This window comes from Pseudophryne corroboree, chromosome 6 (genome assembly GCF_028390025.1).
Source record: "Pseudophryne corroboree isolate aPseCor3 chromosome 6, aPseCor3.hap2, whole genome shotgun sequence".
NCBI lineage: Eukaryota > Metazoa > Chordata > Amphibia > Anura > Myobatrachidae > Pseudophryne > Pseudophryne corroboree.
Genome location: NC_086449.1, coordinates 572,323,542 through 572,345,194, shown reverse-complemented (window position 1 = coordinate 572,345,194; position 21,653 = coordinate 572,323,542). Strand labels below are relative to the sequence as shown.

The window sequence follows — 21,653 nt, the reverse complement described above, 5'->3', positions numbered from 1 at the left end:
CCGGTGATAATGTTATGATTCCCGTACTCCAGACCAGAGGAGATCTTTATGGCAGAGGTCTGAGTACTGGAAGGATATGCTGGCACGGGAGCAGGAAAGCCTAGTAACCCCTGGCGCCCTAACTCCGTTGTCTCGCCCGTGTTATCAGAAATCCCCTGCGAGACTATGGTTGCTTGAGCCCATGGCAGCCGCGTTCGAAGGGCGGATTATGTCTGCCCAACCCCGATGCCCCCTCAGGTCTTAATGGGAGACAAAGGGAAATCCGAGACAGGGTGATAACAAGGGGCCCTCTGACTAAGCAACCAGGCCAGGGGTTACAAGCTATCTAACTTAAACCAAAAGTATGTGCGGACAAACCGCCAGGGAAAAGGACAACCAAAGATCCACTGATCCGTTACTCCTATCCAGCACCGCTGGATACCAGAGTGGATTTGTGGGAGCGGAATCCTCCGCAAAAGCTCCGGAACACAATAAACTAAATAATAAATAGTAGCGGTCAAGCCGCAACACACGGCTACGCCGCGACTCACGAACACCACAGGATGTTAAAGGTGCTCGGTCAGACTCCAGGAATAGATGACAAATTCCGAGTACTGGATAACTGAGGACAGGAACAACCGGGTTGAGCAGGACTGGAAACTCTCTGTAACTGACACAGCAAACAGGAAGCTATCACCGGCGTCTGTGAGAAGTCCTGAGAGTGCTTAAATTTGGGAGCCCTCCAATCATGATCCAGACAGGGTAATCACATAATGATGCCGTGCAGCTGCATGCTGCACGGCCAGAATACACAAGCACTGATTAATTAAGACCCAGCAACGGGGAACGCGGTCTGACCGTGGCGTCCCCGTTGCTAGGGTCTGAGCGGCTCCGTGCGCCCGGCGTCTAGCGTTGCTAGGGAGCCGGCGGCTGTCTGCCTGCGGCGTCCCTAGTTGCTAGGCGCCGGGCCGCACTGACGGGCGGACCCTCGGCGCCTAACAAGAGGAAGTGAACAAGGCAAGAGTGGATAGGGTCGAGGGGGGGAAGTGGAAGAAGCCATGATTTAATCTCTAGATACTGGGTGCTGAAGGAAATTTTCGCCGCGGTCTTCGCTTGGTCTAGAATTGGTCCCGGTCATAGGCAATGGTCCTGATTCTGAGGTGGGAGTAAAGCAAATAAGAGTAACTGTGCACCTGGGCAAACCATGTTGCAATGCTAGGGGTGCAAATACATTTATTTGTTTTAGCATGCAGGGTAAATACTGTCTGCTTTTGCATTCAGCCCACAATTACTGGACAGCTTTATTTTTACACAGGAATTTAGATCTGAGTTTGTACATGCCTCTCTGAAGTCTAAATCTCTGCACATTTTAAATCTGCCCCACCTGCAGTGAAACATAGTTTTGCCCACGTAGATAGTTACAGATGTAGCCACACGCATCTAGTACGGCTCGATCGCAGACGTGCACTCCCAGCGGGACTAGGTGATCCGGCGCCTAGCCCCACTATGGGAGTGCACAGAGACGCTCCCATTGTAGTGGATGCGCGGCCCAGACGCTGCGATGGGCACGCCAAGGCACAGACGGAGACACGATTACCGTGGCTCCATCTGTACTTGCTCTTTATTTTGCTTTTCTCTCACCCACCAGTGGTGGTTCCTGTCATTAACTGTCCAGGGTGTTGCAGCTGACATCACTAGCGCTGACAAGTAAATCTAATGAGAAAAGAAAAATATGCACAATATCCTTCCAACAGCTTCTGGGGCTCCCGAGACAGTGCCAGCCCTGTGTAAGATTAGCAGGCACAGCTTCCAATAAGAAGCCACTGCACAGCAAACTCCTCCTCACAGGGCCGGTCTACAGCAGGAGCCCAGGGTGTGCGCATGTGTAGTGGTTGCGGGATAGTGTTGCGGGGGGTGCTGAAGCTTAGTAGGGATAGTGGAGCAGTGTTGGATTCTTACTGGGAGGGCTGTAGACGCGAAGCCCCTAGGTAAAATCCACCACTCCTCCCTCCTCAGAACCAGGCCCGATATCTTAAATACTCAGTTATTACAAGTACTGCTTATTATTCTTGCTACAATCTTACCGTAAACTGCAGCTATATCTGGAGAAGTGAGCTGCTTGCTTATTTGAATACTTTTATTGAGTATATATTTATGTTTTTTTAATATTATATTATAACTGCAAGTGTGTTAAAGATTTGTGATTTGGTATTGAAACCTTCTTGTCAATCATTGCAAGAAGCAAATTAAATCGTTTTTCTACATATATTAAATTATATAGTATCTCAGTGGCTCACTAATTGTGTGTTGAGTGACATTTTTCCAATTATATTTATATATGTTTGTCCCTTGAGGTACTGCATTTTCCCTGTTTTGACTTGCAGCTTTATATTATACAAGTAGGTGTCAGGAATTGGTGAGGAGGGTCCTGGAAAGTATCCTCCCTCTTTTCCTACCTTTTTCTGTTTTCATAGGCCAGATGACACAAGTGGGACAGGATTACTGTGATTCATGGTTTTCTTTTCATTAACATGTATTTTCCTTTCTTACATCAGGTTTAGTTTGTCCCTGACATCTATTTGAAGGGAAGAAAAACCAAGGAAATAGTATCTGGATGGAATCTGAAATTGATATTTCTGGTTATTGTCATCATCCACTAGACACAGGGATCTCTCTTCTAGACAGCTCAGACTTTGCTGGTAAGTACAAAACTAATGAAAGCTGATGCAAACTGGTAATAACAATTGGTTAAAGTTAGGTAACTGTTTCAATAGAACACTATGTACAATATGCAGGATGAGGTATTTCTGCATTTGGGTAAGCCCTGGTGATGACCATCCTCAGGGTCCCCCTCTGTAGGTGCGAGAGATGCTGGGACTGATGTATCAGCTCCACAAAATAAATTGTTGTCTACATTTAAATATACTGGAGAATACATAGAAAATAAAAACATTTCTGAAAAAAAAGCATACTTAAGGCCTGATTTAGAGTTGCACACAATGCTCATATTCAAGAATGTAGCCCTGGATCACCCATTCAGAAGAAGAGTCACAGGATACAAGGGGTGTGATACTGTATCCTGTCGGTCACATGACCGACACCGCCATCCCGACAATTAGAATGGTGACAGGGGACGGGGTCATTATTTTACCCCTCCCCTGCCCCTTACCCTAACAGGTCGTGGGTGTCGACTAGGGCTAAGACACCAGGGGTGTTGGCTAGGGCTAAGACATGGGGGAGTGGTGGCTACGGCTAACCCTCCCTCTCTAGTGCCTAACCCACCCTGTGTCCTAACCCTAACAGTGCCCCAAATAATTAATGAGATTTTGAGTGGTGTCGGGATTCCGGTTTTGGTCACATGATTGCCGGCATCCCAACTGTCAGGATGCTAAATGCATCCAGATACTGATGTCCTTTCTTCAATTTCTTGATACTTTGGCAGTACCTGCACCTTAGGGGTAAATTTACTAAAATGGGAGTTCTAATTGATTGCTATGGGCAACATCCCATCTTAAATAGAACTCCCATCTTAGTAAATGTACCCCTTAGTCTCTGGTCTACCAGGGGTCTGCTCAGAAGAAGCTCTATACCATAGATTATTTGGGTAGTGCAATATATCTTTTGTCACAGGGAGTGGCTTGGGATACCCCTAGTAAGTAATTATACTCTAACTATACTCAATAGGTAACAAAGTTATTTCAGTAAATTTACACTCAAAGGTAAGAAGTAAGTTTTATTGCTCTGCATCACTTTTGGCTGGAACACATATTGTAATACTTTGCATACAAATAACATTAGCATATCATACATAAGACTCTTACATTAAGAATTGATGAACCAGTTACTAATAGTTACTTTAGGTTAGTATTATATAAAGGTTTAAACTTACTAATACACGTTCATTACATGTCAATTGTAACTAGACTGTATTTCTCTTCAACACATAAGTGATCACCATACAGAATCTTATCACAGTTTACTTTACGTTTAGAACATTAAAGGTGAAAAACATTTATTTACATCAATTCAACAAATCCCTTAAATAGCCTTCATGGCCATGCTACGGTGGTGCACTTATGGTTTATTGTGGAGATTACTGTGTAATAGCATCAAATCAGTTTATGAGGGCTTCTTAATGTGTACCTCCTTTTTAAAAAAATGTATTGAAGCAAAATGCTGTTAACAAAGAAGCAAGGTATATGTGTGTGGGTCCAACATTATGACCAGTATTCACATTGGAAAATAATATACCAAAAACAATCCATAGCGCGTTTCCTAAAACATACATTGTGTAGACAAAATAACAAATAAAGATACAAATATACAAGAAAAAAAAGAAGTCAGAAGGCAGTCGGATATAGAACATGTACAATGTAAGGGCGCTCATGTAGCTTAAGACTTATGTTATAGGTAAGTTCATGATACTCGAATGTGAATGCAGATAATTTACACAAGTAAAAATGGAAAAGAGAAAGAAAGGTGTCTGGTGCTCACCCATCAGGCAACATAATAGGAGGATCACCCAATAGAATTTGGGGTTTCATACAATTGGGTGAGTCGCATACTGTGATAAATCTGAGATTGTGCTGAGGTTGATAAAGTTGTAATACAGCTTTCCCATGTATCAAAAATGGAGTAAACCTTCTTTTCTTTATCAAACAACGCCTCTAACCAATCAAAGCGAAATCTGAAATTAAGTTTATCTCTATATAATTGAAAGTTGATGGGGGCTGGGTGTATCCACTTTTTTTATTTTGCTGCAGCACTTATGGCGAGCAATGATTTTCTGCTGCTCGGAGTAAGTTGTGTACCTCAGTTTAATTGTAATAGATGATATATAGAGCCCTATTTATCAATCTTTTTTTTAACTAGAATAATGTGAAAACTGGTGTTTTCACACTATTTCACATTATTTTAGTCTTTTGGAGCAGTTTTCATGAAAAACTACTTCAAACCCTTTAATTTGCATATTTTAAGTAAGCAGATTACATTTCCAATTCTTGCAATTGGAAATGCTGCCTGCTTGAAATGTACTAAGGGGAACTGTGAAAAAATACTGCGGGGGACCAGCGATAACAATGCTATCTGGAGATGGCATTATGCAGGGTTCCCCCACGGTTTCCTGACTTCTCATCTGCTCTGACAGGCAGAGCCGGACTGGGAGCCAGTCCCTGTGATCAGCTTTGTGGTTTAAATGAACCACAAGCTGATCTCTGTAAAAAAAAAAAAAAAAAAAAAAGTGGATTGTAGTAAATAGAGACCATAGTATGACATACAGTTTTAATGGTAGTTCTCCCTTGAAGCATTGTTGTTCATTAGATGGGATGTTAAATATAGTTGGAACAAAGGATATTCTCCAGTAGTTAAAGTGAGTGTGATCCTAGGAAGGCTCTGCTTGCTTCTCCCTTGACAATCACTCACATTTACTAAGGTGTGAATTTTTTTGGAAAGTGGAGATGTTGCCCATAGCAACCAATCAAATTCCACTTATAATTTATCTAGCTGCTTTTAGAAGATAATAGCTAGAATCTGATTGGTTGTTGCTAATAAAATAATAAATATACCCCCCCGGTATCAGAAAGAATAAAAATCTATTTACATAAAATATATAATTCTTCCCTATCAACAGATATACGTGGTTATATACTGCAGTGACGTGTGGTGGGGCGAGGCAGTCTTTCCTGTCATACTAACATATATGCCAGTGTTCTGACTATATAAAGAATATGAAAAATACAAAGAGTATATTATAAATGGGTTGGGTATGGCTTACTGGCGCTGGGGATGCTGGCGTTCAGTATACCAGCGAGGGGGGCCAAGCGCACCAAAGCCCCTTGCGGGCTCGGTGCGCTCGCCACACTGTGGGAATAGTACCTGCTAGTCGGCATGCCAACTGTCAGGATTTCGAGCTGGCGGGATGTAGGGGTCGGTATTGTGACCGGCGGTCACATAACTACTAGAGATGAGCGGGTTCGGTTCCTCGGAATCCGAACCCGCCCGAACTTCAGTTTTTTTTACACGGGGCCGAGCGACTCGGATCTTCCCGCCTTGCTCGGTTAACCCGAGCGCGCCCGAACGTCATCATCCCGCTGTCGGATTCTCGCGAGGCTCGGATTCTATCGCGAGACTCGGATTCTATATAAGGAGCCGCGTGTCGCCGCCATTTTCACACGTGCATTGAGATTGATAGGGAGAGGACGTGGCTGGCGTCCTCTCCGTTTAGAGTGACTAGTACTAGAGAGAGACACAAATTTTGGGGAGCATATAGGAGGAGTACTACTTGCTGCTGATAGTGTGACCAGTGACCAGTGCCACCAGTTTAATTAATCCGTTCTCTGCCTGAAAAAAAACGATACACAGTGTGACACAGTCACACATACCATATCTGTGCTCAGCCCAGTGTGCTGCATCATATACTGTATATCATTATCTGACTGTGCTGAGTGCTCACTGCTCACACAGCTTAATTGTGGGGGAGACTGGGGAGCAGTTATAGCAGGAGTACATATTTTAAGTACAGTGCACACTTTTGCTGCCAGTGACCACTGACCACCAGTATTGTGATTGTCTGCTGACCACCAGTATATTGTGATTGTCTGCCTGAAAAAGTTAAATACTCGTCGTGTGGTGTTTTTATAAACGCATTCTGCAGACAGTGTCCAGCAGGTCCGTCATTACATAATATATACCTGTCCGGCTGCAGTACTAGTGTGATATATATATATATTTTAATTTTATCTCATTATCATCCAGTCTATATTAGCAGCAGACACAGTACGGTAGTCCACGGCTGTAGCTACCTCTGTGTCGGCAGTCGCTCGTCCATCCATAATTGTATACCACCTACCCGTGGTTTATTTATTTTTTTCTATCTTCTTGATACTAGTAGCTTACTTTAGGAGTCTGCAGTGCTGAGTCTGACAGACAGTGTCCAGCAGGTCCGTCATTACATAATATATACCTGTCCGGCTGCAGTACTAGTGTGATATATATATATATATATATATATTTTAATTTTATCTCATTATCATCCAGTCTATATTAACAGCAGACACAGTACGGTAGTCCACGGCTGTAGCTACCTCTGTGTCGGCAGTCGCTCGTCCATCCATAATTGTATACCACCTACCCGTGGTTTATTTTTTTTTCTTTCTTCTTGATACTAGTAGCTTACTTTAGGAGTCTGCAGTGCTGACAGACAGTGTCCAGCAGGTCCGTCATTACATAATATATACCTGTCCGGCTGCAGTACTAGTGTGATATATATATATATTTTAATTTTATCTCATTATCATCCAGTCTATATTAGCAGCAGACACAGTACGGTAGTCCACGGCTGTAGCTACATCTGTGTCGGCAGTCGCTCGTCCATCCATAATTGTATACCACCTACCCGTGGTTTATTTTTTTTTCTATCTTCTTGATACTAGTAGCTTACTTTAGGAGTCTGCAGTGCTGAGTCTGACAGACAGTGTCCAGCAGGTCCGTCATTACATAATATATACCTGTCCGGCTGCAGTACTAGTGTGATATATACATATATTTTAATTTTATCTCATTATCATCCAGTCTATATTAGCAGCAGACGCAGTACGGTAGTCCACGGCTGTAGCTACCTCTGTGTCGGCAGTCGCTCGTCCATCCATAATTGTATACCACCTACCCGTGGTTTTTTTTTCTATCTTCTTGATACTAGTAGCTTACTTTAGGAGTCTGCAGTGCTGAGTCTGACAGACAGTGTCCAGCAGGTCCGTCATTACATAATATATACCTGTCCGGCTGCAGTACTAGTGTGATATATATATATATTTTAATTTTATCTCATTATCATCCAGTCTATATTACGGTAGTCCACGGCTGTAGCTACCTCTGTGTCGGCAGTCGCTCGTCCATCCATAAGTATACTAGTATCCATCCATCTCCATTGTTTACCTGAGGTGCCTTTTAGTTGTGCCTATTAAAATATGGAGAACAAAAATGTTGAGGTTCCAAAATTAGGGAAAGATCAAGATCGACTTCCACCTCGTGCTGAAGCTGCTGCCACTAGTCATGGCCGAGACGATGAAATGCCAGCAACGTCGTCTGCCAAGGCCGATGCCCAATGTCATAGTACAGAGCATGTAAAATCCAAAACACCAAATATCAGTAAAAAAAGGACTCAAAAATCTAAAATAAAATTGTCGGAGGAGAAGCGTAAACTTGCCAATATGCCATTTACCACACGGAGTGGCAAGGAACGGCTGAGGCCCTGGCCTATGTTCATGGCTAGTGGTTCAGCTTCACATGAGGATGGAAGCACTCAGCCTCTCGCTAGAAAAATAAAAAGACTCAAGCTGGCAAAAGCACCGCAAAGAACTGTGCGTTCTTCGAAATCCCAAATCCACAAGGAGAGTCCAATTGTGTCGGTTGCGATGCCTGACCTTCCCAACACTGGACGTGAAGAGCATGCACCTTCCACCATTTGCACGCCCCCTGCAAGTGCTGGAAGGAGCACCCGCAGTCCAGTTCCTGATAGTCAGATTGAAGATGTCAGTGTTGAAGTACACCAGGATGAGGAGGATATGGGTGTTGCTGGCGCTGGGGAGGAAATTGACAAGGAGGATTCTGATGGTGAGGTGGTTTGTTTAAGTCAGGCACCCGGGGAGACACCTGTTGTCCGTGGGAGGAATATGGCCGTTGACATGCCTGGTGAAAATACCAAAAAAATCAGCTCTTCGGTGTGGAAGTATTTCAACAGAAATGCGGACAACATTTGTCAAGCCGTGTGTTGCCTTTGTCAAGCTGTAATAAGTAGGGGTAAGGACGTTAACCACCTCGGAACATCCTCCCTTATACGTCACCTGCAGCGCATTCATAATAAGTCAGTGACAAGTTCAAAAACTTTGGGCGACAGCGGAAGCAGTCCACTGACCAGTAAATCCCTTCCTCTTGTAACCAAGCTCACGCAAACCACCCCACCAACTCCCTCAGTGTCAATTTCCTCCTTCCCCAGGAATGCCAATAGTCCTGCAGGCCATGTCACTGGCAATTCTGACGAGTCCTCTCCTGCCTGGGATTCCTCCGATGCATCCTTGCGTGTAACGCCTACTGCTGCTGGCGCTGCTGTTGTTGCTGCTGGGAGTCGATGGTCATCCCAGAGGGGAAGTCGTAAGCCCACTTTTACTACTTCCACCAAGCAATTGACTGTCCAACAGTCCTTTGCGAGGAAGATGAAATATCACAGCAGTCATCCTGTTGCAAAGCGGATAACTGAGGCCTTGACAACTATGTTGGTGTTAGATGTGCGTCCGGTATCCGCCGTTAGTTCACAGGGAACTAGACAATTTCTTGAGGTAGTGTGCCCCCGTTACCAAATACCATCTAGTTTCCACTTCTCTAGGCAGGCGATACCGAGAATGTACACGGACGTCAGAAAAAGACTCACCAGTGTCCTAAAAAATGCAGCTGTACCCAATGTCCACTTAACCACGGACATGTGGACAAGTGGAGCAGGGCAGGGTCAGGACTATATGACTGTGACAGCCCACTGGGTAGACGTATGGACTCCCGCCGCAAGAACAGCAGCGGCGGCACCAGTAGCAGCATCTCGCAAACGCCAACTCTTTCCTAGGCAGGCTACGCTTTGTATCACCGGTTTCCAGAATACGCACACAGCTGAAAACCTCTTACGGCAACTGAGGAAGATCATCGCGGAATGGCTTACCCCAATTGGACTCTCCTGTGGATTTGTGGCATCGGACAACGCCAGCAATATTGTGTGTGCATTAAATAGGGGCAAATTCCAGCACGTCCCATGTTTTGCACATACCTTGAATTTGGTGGTGCAGAATTTTTAAAAAAACGACAGGGGCGTGCAAGAGATGCTGTCGGTGGCCAGAAGAATTGCGGGACACTTTCGGCGTACAGGCACCACGTACAGAAGACTGGAGCACCACCAAAAACGCCTGAACCTGCCCTGCCATCATCTGAAGCAAGAAGTGGTAACGAGGTGGAATTCAACCCTATATATGCTTCAGAGGTTGGAGGAGCAGCAAAAGGCCATTCAAGCCTATACAATTGAGCACGATATAGGAGGTGGAATGTACCTGTCTCAAGCGCAGTGGAGAATGATTTCAACGTTGTGCAAGGTTCTGCAACCTTTTGAACTTGCCACACGTGAAGTCAGTTCAGACACTGCCAGCCTGAGTCAGGTCATTCCCCTCATCAGGCTTTTGCAGAAGAAGCTGGAGGCATTGAAGGAGGAGCTAAAAGGGAGCGATTCCGTTAGGCATGTGGGACTTGTGGATGGAGCCCTTAATTCGCTTAACAAGGATTCACGGGTGGTCAATCTGTTGAAATCAGAGCACTACATTTTGGCCACCGTGCTCGATCCTAGATTTAAAACCTACCTTGGATCTCTCTTTCCGGCACACACAAGTCTGCTGGGGTTCAAAGACCTGCTGGTGACAAAATTGTCAAGTCAAGCGGAACGCGACCTGTCAACATCTCCTCCTTCACATTCTCCCGCAACTGGGGGTGCGAGGAAAAGGCTCAGAATTCCGAGCCCACCCGCTGGCGGTGATGCAGGGCAGTCTGGAGCGACTGCTGATGCTGACATCTGGTCCGGACTGAAGGACCTGACAACGATTACGGACATGTCGTCTACTGTCACTGCATATGATTCTCTCCCCATTGAAAGAATGGTGGAGGATTATATGAGTGACCGCATCCAAGTAGGCACGTCAGACAGTCCGTACTTATACTGGCAGGAAAAAGAGGCAATTTGGAGGCCCTTGCACAAACTGGCTTTATTCTACCTAAGTTGCCCTACCACAAGTGTGTACTCCGAAAGAGTGTTTAGTGCCGCCGCTCACCTTGTCAGCAATCGGCGTACGAGGTTACTTCCAGAAAATGTGGAGAAGATGATGTTCATTAAAATGAATTATAATCAATTCCTCCGTGGAGACATTGACCAGCAGCAATTGCCTCCACAAAGTACACAGGGAGCAGAGATGGTGGATTCCAGTGGGGACGAATTGATAATCTGTGAGGAGCGGGATGTACACGGTGATATATCGGAGGATGATGATGAGGTGGACATCTTGCCTCTGTAGAGCCAGTTTGTGCAAGGAGAGATTAATTGCTTCTTTTTCGGTGGGGGTCCAAACCAACCCGTCATTTCAGTCACAGTCGTGTGGCAGACCCTGTCACTGAAATGATGGGTTGGTTAAAGTGTGCATGTCCTGTTTATACAACATAAGGGTGAGTGGGAGGGCCCAAGGACAATTCCATCTTGCACCTCTTTTTTCTTTCATTTTTCTTTGCGTCATGTGCTGTTTGGGGAGTGTTTTTTGGAAGGGCCATCCTGCGTGACACTGCAGTGCCACTCCTAGATGGGCCAGGTGTTTGTGTCGGCCACTAGGGTCGCTTAGCTTACTCACACAGCTACCTCATTGCGCCTCTTTTTTTCTTCTTTGCGTCATGTGCTGTTTGGGGAGTGTTTTTTGGAAGGGCCATCCTGCGTGACACTGCAGTGCCACTCCTAGATGGGCCAGGTGTTTGTGTCGGCCACTAGGGTCGCTTAGCTTACTCACACAGCTACCTCATTGCGCCTCTTTTTTTCTTCTTTGCGTCATGTGCTGTTTGGGGAGTGTTTTTTGGAAGGGCCATCCTGCGTGACACTGCAGTGCCACTCCTAGATGGGCCAGGTGTTTGTGTCGGCCACTAGGGTCGCTTAGCTTACTCACACAGCTACCTCATTGCGCCTCTTTTTTTCTTCTTTGCGTCATGTGCTGTTTGGGGAGTGTTTTTTGGAAGGGCCATCCTGCGTGACACTGCAGTGCCACTCCTAGATGGGCCAGGTGTTTGTGTCGGCCACTAGGGTCGCTTAGCTTACTCACACAGCTACCTCATTGCGCCTCTTTTTTTCTTCTTTGCGTCATGTGCTGTTAGGGGAGTGTTTTTTGGAAGGGCCATCCTGCGTGACACTGCAGTGACACTCCTAGATGGGCCAGGTGTTTGTGTCGGCCACTAGGGTCGCTTAGTTTACTCACACAGCTACCTCATTGCGCCTCTTTTTTTCTTCTTTGCGTCATGTGCTGTTTGGGGAGTGTTTTTTGGAAGGGCCATCCTGCGTGACACTGCAGTGCCACTCCTAGATGGGCCAAGTGTTTGTGTCGGCCACTAGGGTCGCTTAGCTTACTCACACAGCTACCTCATTGCGCCTCTTTTTTTCTTCTTTGCGTCATGTGCTGTTTGGGGAGTGTTTTTTGGAAGGGCCATCCTGTGTGACACTGCAGTGCCACTCCTAGATGGGCCAGGTGTTTGTGTCGGCCACTAGGGTCGCTTAGCTTAGTCACACAGCTACCTCATTGCGCCTCTTTTTTTCTTCTTTGCGTCATGTGCTGTTGGGGGAGTGTTTTTTGGAAGGGCCATCCTGCGTGACACTGCAGTGCCACTCCTAGATGGGCCAGGTGTTTGTGTCGGCCACTAGGGTCGCTTAGCTTACTCACACAGCTACCTCATTGCGCCTCTTTTTTTCTTCTTTGCGTCATGTGCTGTTTGGGGAGTGTTTTTTGGAAGGGCCATCCTGCGTGACACTGCAGTGCCACTCCTAGAAGGGCCAGGTGTTTGTGTCGGCCACTAGGGTCGCTTAGCTTACTCACACAGCTACCTCATTGCGCCTCTTTTTTTCTTCTTTGCGTCATGTGCTGTTTGGGGAGTGTTTTTTGGAAGGGCCATCCTGCGTGACACTGCAGTGCCACTCCTAGATGGGCCAGGTGTTTGTGTCGGCCACTAGGGTCGCTTAGCTTAGTCATCCAGCGACCTCGGTGCAAATTTTAGGACTAAAAATAATATTGTGAGGTGTGAGGTGTTCAGAATAGACTGAAAATGAGTGGAAATTATGGTTTTTGAGGTTAATAATACTTTGGGATCAAAATGACCCCCAAGTTCTATGATTTAAGCTGTTTTTTAGGGTTTTTTGAAAAAAACACCCGAATCCAAAACACACCCGAATCCGACAAAAAAAATTCAGTGAGGTTTTGCCAAAACGCGGTCGAACCCAAAACACGGCCGCGGAACCGAACCCAAAACCAAAACACAAAACCCGAAAAATTTCAAGTGCACATCTCTAATAACTACATCTCTTATCTTCTTTGTATTATTCTAATCATTTTTATAAGCAAAACTCTGGAGCAAAAAGTCTATGGCAGGTGAGGCAGTGTCTATCTTTTCCACACATCTCTGATCAAAACTCACCAAATTTCTAGTAGTATATACTGATACACCTGTGTATAATGTCCACATGAACCCATTGGCTCATATATTGTGAGTAAATCTGGCTCTGGTACAACCCAGTGCTTCTTGAGTCACTTACCTCACCGCACGTCGCTGATATACTGTAAGTCAGTAATATCTGAGTCAGCTTGCTGTGCTTGTCAGTGGACACTATAACAGTGCTGCTGCCTCTGAGGGTAGTGACTACTGTAAGTAAGTAATGGGTATTATCCACTTTCTATTTAAAATGTCAGTGAGGCAAAACTATAAAGCTAGGCAATATATTGGCTGTTCCATCGAATTGCCGATATATCGTGAGGCCGTCGACAGGTGTGTTTGTGAATGACGTCTGGCCACTCCTACTAGGGAGGCTATGAGGATACCAGGATTACTCCACCGTCCTGACCTCACAGACGTGGTCTCTCTTCACATATGTTCATGGCTCCCAGCATCCCCTCCTCAAGCCCTCCTCCAGGATCCATCCGCCATAACTGCCACAGGATGTTAAAGGTGCTCGGTCGGACTCCAGGAATAGATGACAAATTCCGAGTACTGGATAACTGAGGACAGGAACAACCGGGTTGAGCAGGACTGGAAACTCTCTGTAACTGACACAGCAAACAGGAAGCTATCACCGGCGTCTGTGAGAAGTCCTGAGAGTGCTTAAATTTGGGAGCCCTCCAATCATGATCCAGACAGGGTAATCACATAATGATGCAGTGCAGCTGCATGCTGCACGGCCAGAATACACAAGCACTGATTAATTAAGACCCAGCAACGGGGAACGCGGTCTGACCGTGGCGTCCCCGTTGCTAGGGTCTGAGCGGCTCCGTGCGCCCGGCGTCTAGCGTTGCTAGGGAGCCGGCGGCTGTCTGCCTGCGGCGTCCCTAGTTGCTAGGCGCCGGGCCGCACTGACGGGCGGACCCTCGGCGCCTAACAGTACCCCCCCCCTTGAGGAGGGGTCAAGGAACCCCTAAGGCCAGGTTTCTGAGGAAATTCTCGAAAAAATGCCCTTTTGAGCCTCGGGGCATGGAGATCCTCATCCAGGACCCAAGACCTTTCTTCTGGACCATAACCTCTCCAATGTACCAAAAAATAAAGCCGACCCCGGGACAACTTGGAATCGAGAACCTTCTCCACTAAGAACTCCTGCTGACCCTGTACATATATTGGTGATTTCCCCTGAGAGATCTTGCGAGGAAATCTACTGGACGAAACATATGGTTTTAACAAGGAGCAATGGAAGGTATTTCCGATCCGTAAAGTTTTTGGTAAACGTAACCGGAAAGCCACTGGATTGACTTTTTTGATAATATGAAATGGTCCAATAAATTTAGGACCCAATCTGGCTGAGGTTTGTCGAAGTTTAATGTTGCGAGTCGACAACCATACCCTATCTCCAACTTTAAAAGTGCACGGCCGCCGGAGCCTGTCAGAAAATTTTTTCTCCCGAAATGCCGCTTTTCTGAGAGCCAGGTGCACTTTTCTCCAAATGAGTTTGAGATGAGAGGTCAAGGTCAGTGAGGAGACAGAGGAATGTTGAAAAAAGGAATTAGCTCTGGGGTGAAAACCAAAAACTGTAAAAAATGGAGATACATTGGTGGAGGAATGACAGGCATTGTTGTAAGCAAACTCTGCCAACGGAAGAAACTCAGACCAGTCATTTTGGAGTTTGGCCGAGTACAAACGCAAATATTGTTTTAATGATTGATTAACTCGCTCAGTCTGCCCGTTGGATTGGGGATGGTAGCCAGACGTTAAAGATAATTTCATCTTTAATGAGGCACAAAAAGACTTCCAAAATTGTGCAATGAATTGTGGACCCCGATCAGAAACAATATCAGTGGGTAACCCATGGAGTCTGAAAACATGGCGGAGGAACAAGACTGCCAATCCCTGGGCAGATGGCAATCGGGGAAGAGCAATGAAATGGGCCATTTTGCTAAAACGGTCCACTACCACCCATATGACTCGGCATCCGGCTGACAGAGGGAGGTCCACCACAAAATCCATGGAAATATGAGACCATGGCCTAAGAGGAACATTCAAGGGCATAAGTTGACCGATAGGCAAGGAACGGGGAACCTTATGCTGTGCACAGACCTGACAAGAAAAAACAAACTCCTTAATGTCTTTGGAAAGACCAGGCCACCATACCGAGCGGGAAACTAATTCAAAAGTTTTAGCGATCCCCGGATGCCCGGCAACCTTGCTATCATGAAACTCCGTCAAAACCGTTGCTCTCAAAAACTCGGGGACAAAAAGACGACCAGCAGGAGTATTTCCAGGAGCTTGATGTTGAAGCTGCTTTAACTGGGTAAATAAATCTTGTGTGAGACCTGCCCGAATGACTGAAGACGGAAGTATGGGAGTAACAGGACTGTTGTCTTGAACTGGAAGAAAACTGCGTGACAGGGCATCTGCCTTGGTATTCTTGGAACCTGGCCTGAAGGTGATAATGAACTTGAAACGAGTAAAAAATAAAGCCCAACGAGCTTGCCGGGCATTCAGCCGTTTAGCTGATTCAATGTATTGAAGATTTTTGTGATCAGTCAAAACTGAAATGGTATGAGTGGCTCCTTCAAGCCAATGCCTCCACTCCTCAAAAGCCCATTTAATAGCCAGTAATTCCCGGTTACCAACATCGTAGTTGGATTCAGCAGATGAGAATTTCCTGGACATAAAGGCACAAGGATGTAATTCCAGGGAATCCGGATCCTTCTGAGATAGGATAGCCCCTACTCCAACCTCCGAGGCATCAACCTCAACAATGAAAGGCAATTCTGGGTTGGGATGTCTGAGGACCGGGGCTGAGACAAAGGCTTGTTTCAAGGCCTGAAAAGATAACTCCGCTTCACGTGACCAGTTGGTAGGATCTGCTCCCTTTTTAGTCAGTGCCACAATGGGAGCAACTAGGTCAGAGAAAGAGTGAATAAATCTTCTATAGTAATTCGCAAACCCTAAAAAGCGCTGAATTGCTTTTAAATTGGTGGGTTGCGCCCAACTAAGGATGGCTTGGAGCTTCTTTGGTTCCATACAGAATCCCCGAGGGGAAATAATGTACCCTAAAAAGGATACCTCCGTGACATGAAATTCACACTTCTCCAGCTTGGCATAAAGGTGATTTTCACGTAATTTTTTTAGAACCTGACGCACCTGGGTAACATGTTGTTCAATAGAGTCAGAATATATCAAAATATCGTCTAAGTAGACTACAACGAATCTTCCAAGAAATTCACGGAGCACATCGTTTATGAGATCCTGGAAAACTGCCGGAGCGTTGGACAGGCCGAATGGCATAACCAGATACTCATAGTGGCCTGATTGAGTACTGAATGCCGTTTTCCACTCATCCCCTGACTTGATTCTGATGAGGTTATATGCTCCTCTCAGGTCAATCTTAGAAAAAATCACAGCCGAACGTAGCTGATCAAAGAGGACAGAAATCAGCGGCAAAGGGTAAGTATTCTTTACTGAGATTTTATTCAAGGCTCTAAAGTCAATGCAAGGTCTGAGTGATCCATCCTTCTTCTCCACGAAGAAGAAGCCTGCACTTAAAGGGGATTTAGATGGCCTGATAAATCCTTTCCCTAGGCTTTCTTTAACATACTCATTCATGGCCACAGTTTCAGGTCCGGACAATGCATATAACCTTCCCTTAGGCAAAGTGGCACCAGGAATTAACTCGATAGCACAATCATAAGGCCTATGGGGAGGCAGAATATCCGCATTGCCCTTGGAAAATACATCAACAAAATCCTGGTATTCCACAGGAATGGGTGCGGGAATGACAGCAGCTATTCTGATGGGAAGCGTAATACATTCCTTATTACAGATGGTACCCCATTGTAAAATCTCCCCCGACTGCCAATCAATGATGGGATTATGAAAGGCCAGCCAAGGGTGACCCAGAACCACAGGAACTGCTGGGCAATGGGTAAGGAAAAACTCAATCTTTTCAGAATGCAGAGCTCCTACCGAAAGTAGAACAGGAGGTGTACAGAGAGAAATAACCCCATTGGACAAGGGACTCCCATCTAAACCATGCATGGTGATACACCTACCCAAGGCTAACTGAGGAATACCTAAGGCCTTAGCCCATGTTAAATCCATAAAGTTCCCTGCAGCTCCACTGTCCACAAAAGCCGAGACCGAGGAACAGAGGCTGCCAAAGGAAACTTTAGCTGGAACCAACAGTGAATTATTTGAGGAGATAAGCTGCAGACCAAAGTGAACCCCCTCACAACTCACTTGGTCGAGGCGTTTCCCGACTTGTTCGGACAACTACGGGCAAAATGTCCCTTACCCCCACAGTATAAACAAAGACCAGAATTTTGCCTTCTGGTTCTTTCTTCAGGAGACAGTTTGGAGAGGCCTATCTGCATGGGCTCCTCTGTCCACAGGAATGGAAAAAACACAAGGAGAAGACCCGACAGATGCTCCTTTTTCAGCCCTCCGCTCTCTGAGACGACGATCAATCTTAATAGAGAGCTCCATGAGTTTATCGAGAGTCTCAGGAGCGGGATACTGAAGGAGACTGTCTTTTATAGACTCGGATAAGCCGAGGCGAAACTGACTGCGCAGGGCTGGGTCATTCCATCCACAGTCGTTCGACCAACGGCGAAACTCCGTACAATAAATCTCTGCGGGATTCCTACCCTGTCTGAGAGCACGCAACTGACTCTCGGCGGATGCCTCTCTATCAGGGTCGTCATACAATAGCCCTAAAGACCCCAGAAAGGCGTCTACAGACAATAAAGCCGGATCGTCTGTCTTTAAGCCAAAAGCCCAGGTCTGAGGATCCCCCTGTAGCAAAGAAATAATAATTCCTACCCGCTGAGATTCCGTACCTGAGGAGACTGGTCTTAAACGAAAATACAGTTTACAAGACTCTTTAAAATTAAAAAACTGCTTTCTATCCCCAGAAAAACGGTCAGGCAGATGCATTTTTAGTTCAGGAATGACCCTCGGGGAAGTCCGTAACAGATCTTCCTGTGACCTCACCCGAAGGGACAGATCTTGAACCATCTGAGTAAGCTCTTGAATCTGGCTAACTAAAAGCTGGCCAGGATTTGGCCCAACACCGGAGGGATTCATGAGGCTGACAAATCTCCCAACAGAATAAGGGAAAAAATTAACTCCAGTTTAATTTTAAATTTTAGTTAGGCCGGTGATAATGTTATGATTCCCGTACTCCAGACCAGAGGAGATCTTTATGGCAGAGGTCTGAGTACTGGAAGGATATGCTGGCACGGGAGCAGGAAAGCCTAGTAACCCCTGGCGCCCTAACTCCGTTGTCTCGCCCGTGTTATCAGAAATCCCCTGCGAGACTATGGTTGCTTGAGCCCATGGCAGCCGCGTTCGAAGGGCGGATTATGTCTGCCCAACCCCGATGCCCCCTCAGGTCTTAATGGGAGACAAAGGGAAATCCGAGACAGGGTGATAACAAGGGGCCCTCTGACTAAGCAACCAGGCCAGGGGTTACAAGCTATCTAACTTAAACCAAAAGTATGTGCGGACAAACCGCCAGGGAAAAGGACAACCAAAGATCCACTGATCCGTTACTCCTATCCAGCACCGCTGGATACCAGAGTGGATTTGTGGGAGCGGAATCCTCCGCAAAAGCTCCGGAACACAATAAACTAAATAATAAATAGTAGCGGTCAAGCCGCAACACACGGCTACGCCGCGACTCACGAACACCACAGGATGTTAAAGGTGCTCGGTCAGACTCCAGGAATAGATGACAAATTCCGAGTACTGGATAACTGAGGACAGGAACAACCGGGTTGAGCAGGACTGGAAACTCTCTGTAACTGACACAGCAAACAGGAAGCTATCACCGGCGTCTGTGAGAAGTCCTGAGAGTGCTTAAATTTGGGAGCCCTCCAATCATGATCCAGACAGGGTAATCACATAATGATGCCGTGCAGCTGCATGCTGCACGGCCAGAATACACAAGCACTGATTAATTAAGACCCAGCAACGGGGAACGCGGTCTGACCGTGGCGTCCCCGTTGCTAGGGTCTGAGCGGCTCCGTGCGCCCGGCGTCTAGCGTTGCTAGGGAGCCGGCGGCTGTCTGCCTGCGGCGTCCCTAGTTGCTAGGCGCCGGGCCGCACTGACGGGCGGACCCTCGGCGCCTAACAAGAGGAAGTGAACAAGGCAAGAGTGGATAGGGTCGAGGGGGGGAAGTGGAAGAAGCCATGATTTAATCTCTAGATACTGGGTGCTGAAGGAAATTTTCGCCGCGGTCTTCGCTTGGTCTAGAATTGGTCCCGGTCATAGGCAATGGTCCTGATTCTGAGGTGGGAGTAAAGCAAATAAGAGTAACTGTGCACCTGGGCAAACCATGTTGCAATGCTAGGGGTGCAAATACATTTATTTGTTTTAGCATGCAGGGTAAATACTGTCTGCTTTTGCATTCAGCCCACAATTACTGGACAGCTTTATTTTTACACAGGAATTTAGATCTGAGTTTGTACATGCCTCTCTGAAGTCTAAATCTCTGCACATTTTAAATCTGCCCCACCTGCAGTGAAACATAGTTTTGCCCACGTAGATAGTTACAGATGTAGCCACACGCATCTAGTACGGCTCGATCGCAGACGTGCACTCCCAGCGGGACTAGGTGATCCGGCGCCTAGCCCCACTATGGGAGTGCACAGAGACGCTCCCATTGTAGTGGATGCGCGGCCCAGACGCTGCGATGGGCACGCCAAGGCACAGACGGAGACACGATTACCGTGGCTCCATCTGTACTTGCTCTTTATTTTGCTTTTCTCTCACCCACCAGTGGTGGTTCCTGTCATTAACTGTCCAGGGTGTTGCAGCTGACATCACTAGCGCTGACAAGTAAATCTAATGAGAAAAGAAAAATATGCACAATATCCTTCCAACAGCTTCTGGGGCTCCCGAGACAGTGCCAGCCCTGTGTAAGATTAGCAGGCACAGCTTCCAATAAGAAGCCACTGCACAGCAAACTCCTCCTCACAGGGCCGGTCTACAGCAGGAGCCCAGGGTGTGCGCATGTGTAGTGGTTGCGGGATAGTGTTGCGGGGGGTGCTGAAGCTTAGTAGGGATAGTGGAGCAGTGTTGGATTCTTACTGGGAGGGCTGTAGACGCGAAGCCCCTAGGTAAAATCCACCACTCCTCCCTCCTCAGAACCAGGCCCGATATCTTAAATACTCAGTTATTACAAGTACTGCTTATTATTCTTGCTACAATCTTACCGTAAACTGCAGCTATATCTGGAGAAGTGAGCTGCTTGCTTATTTGAATACTTTTATTGAGTATATATTTATGTTTTTTTAATATTATATTATAACTGCAAGTGTGTTAAAGATTTGTGATTTGGTATTGAAACCTTCTTGTCAATCATTGCAAGAAGCAAATTAAATCGTTTTTCTACATATATTAAATTATATAGTATCTCAGTGGCTCACTAATTGTGTGTTGAGTGACATTTTTCCAATTATATTTATATATGTTTGTCCCTTGAGGTACTGCATTTTCCCTGTTTTGACTTGCAGCTTTATATTATACAAGTAGGTGTCAGGAATTGGTGAGGAGGGTCCTGGAAAGTATCCTCCCTCTTTTCCTACCTTTTTCTGTTTTCATAGGCCAGATGACACAAGTGGGACAGGATTACTGTGATTCATGGTTTTCTTTTCATTAACATGTATTTTCCTTTCTTACATCAGGTTTAGTTTGTCCCTGACATCTATTTGAAGGGAAGAAAAACCAAGGAAATAGTATCTGGATGGAATCTGAAATTGATATTTCTGGTTATTGTCATCATCCACTAGACACAGGGATCTCTCTTCTAGACAGCTCAGACTTTGCTGGTAAGTACAAAACTAATGAAAGCTGATGCAAACTGGTAATAACAATTGGTTAAAGTTAGGTAACTGTTTCAATAGAACACTATGTACAATATGCAGGATGAGGTATTTCTGCATTTGGGTAAGCCCTGGTGATGACCATCCTCAGGGTCCCCCTCTGTAGGTGCGAGAGATGCTGGGACTGATGTATCAGCTCCACAAAATAAATTGTTGTCTACATTTAAATATACTGGAGAATACATAGAAAATAAAAACATTTCTGAAAAAAAAGCATACTTAAGGCCTGATTTAGAGTTGCACACAATGCTCATATTCAAGAATGTAGCCCTGGATCACCCATTCAGAAGAAGAGTCACAGGATACAAGGGGTGTGATACTGTATCCTGTCGGTCACATGACCGACACCGCCATCCCGACAATTAGAATGGTGACAGGGGACGGGGTCATTATTTTACCCCTCCCCTGCCCCTTACCCTAACAGGTCGTGGGTGTCGACTAGGGCTAAGACACCAGGGGTGTTGGCTAGGGCTAAGACATGGGGGAGTGGTGGCTACGGCTAACCCTCCCTCTCTAGT

General features: G+C 46.1%; 1 protein-coding gene across 1 annotated transcript in view; it reads left to right on the top strand.

Moving 5' to 3' along the window:
- Positions 1-21,653, top strand: part of NR1H4 (nuclear receptor subfamily 1 group H member 4) — a 225,053-nt gene that overhangs the window by 14,063 nt on the left and 189,337 nt on the right. The window contains exons 2-3 of the mRNA XM_063927833.1: positions 2,535-2,678; positions 20,938-21,081. Of these exons, the coding sequence (XP_063783903.1) occupies positions 20,997-21,081 (85 nt within the window). The 5' untranslated portion in view covers positions 2,535-2,678; positions 20,938-20,996. The remainder of the gene's footprint in view (positions 1-2,534; positions 2,679-20,937; positions 21,082-21,653) is intronic.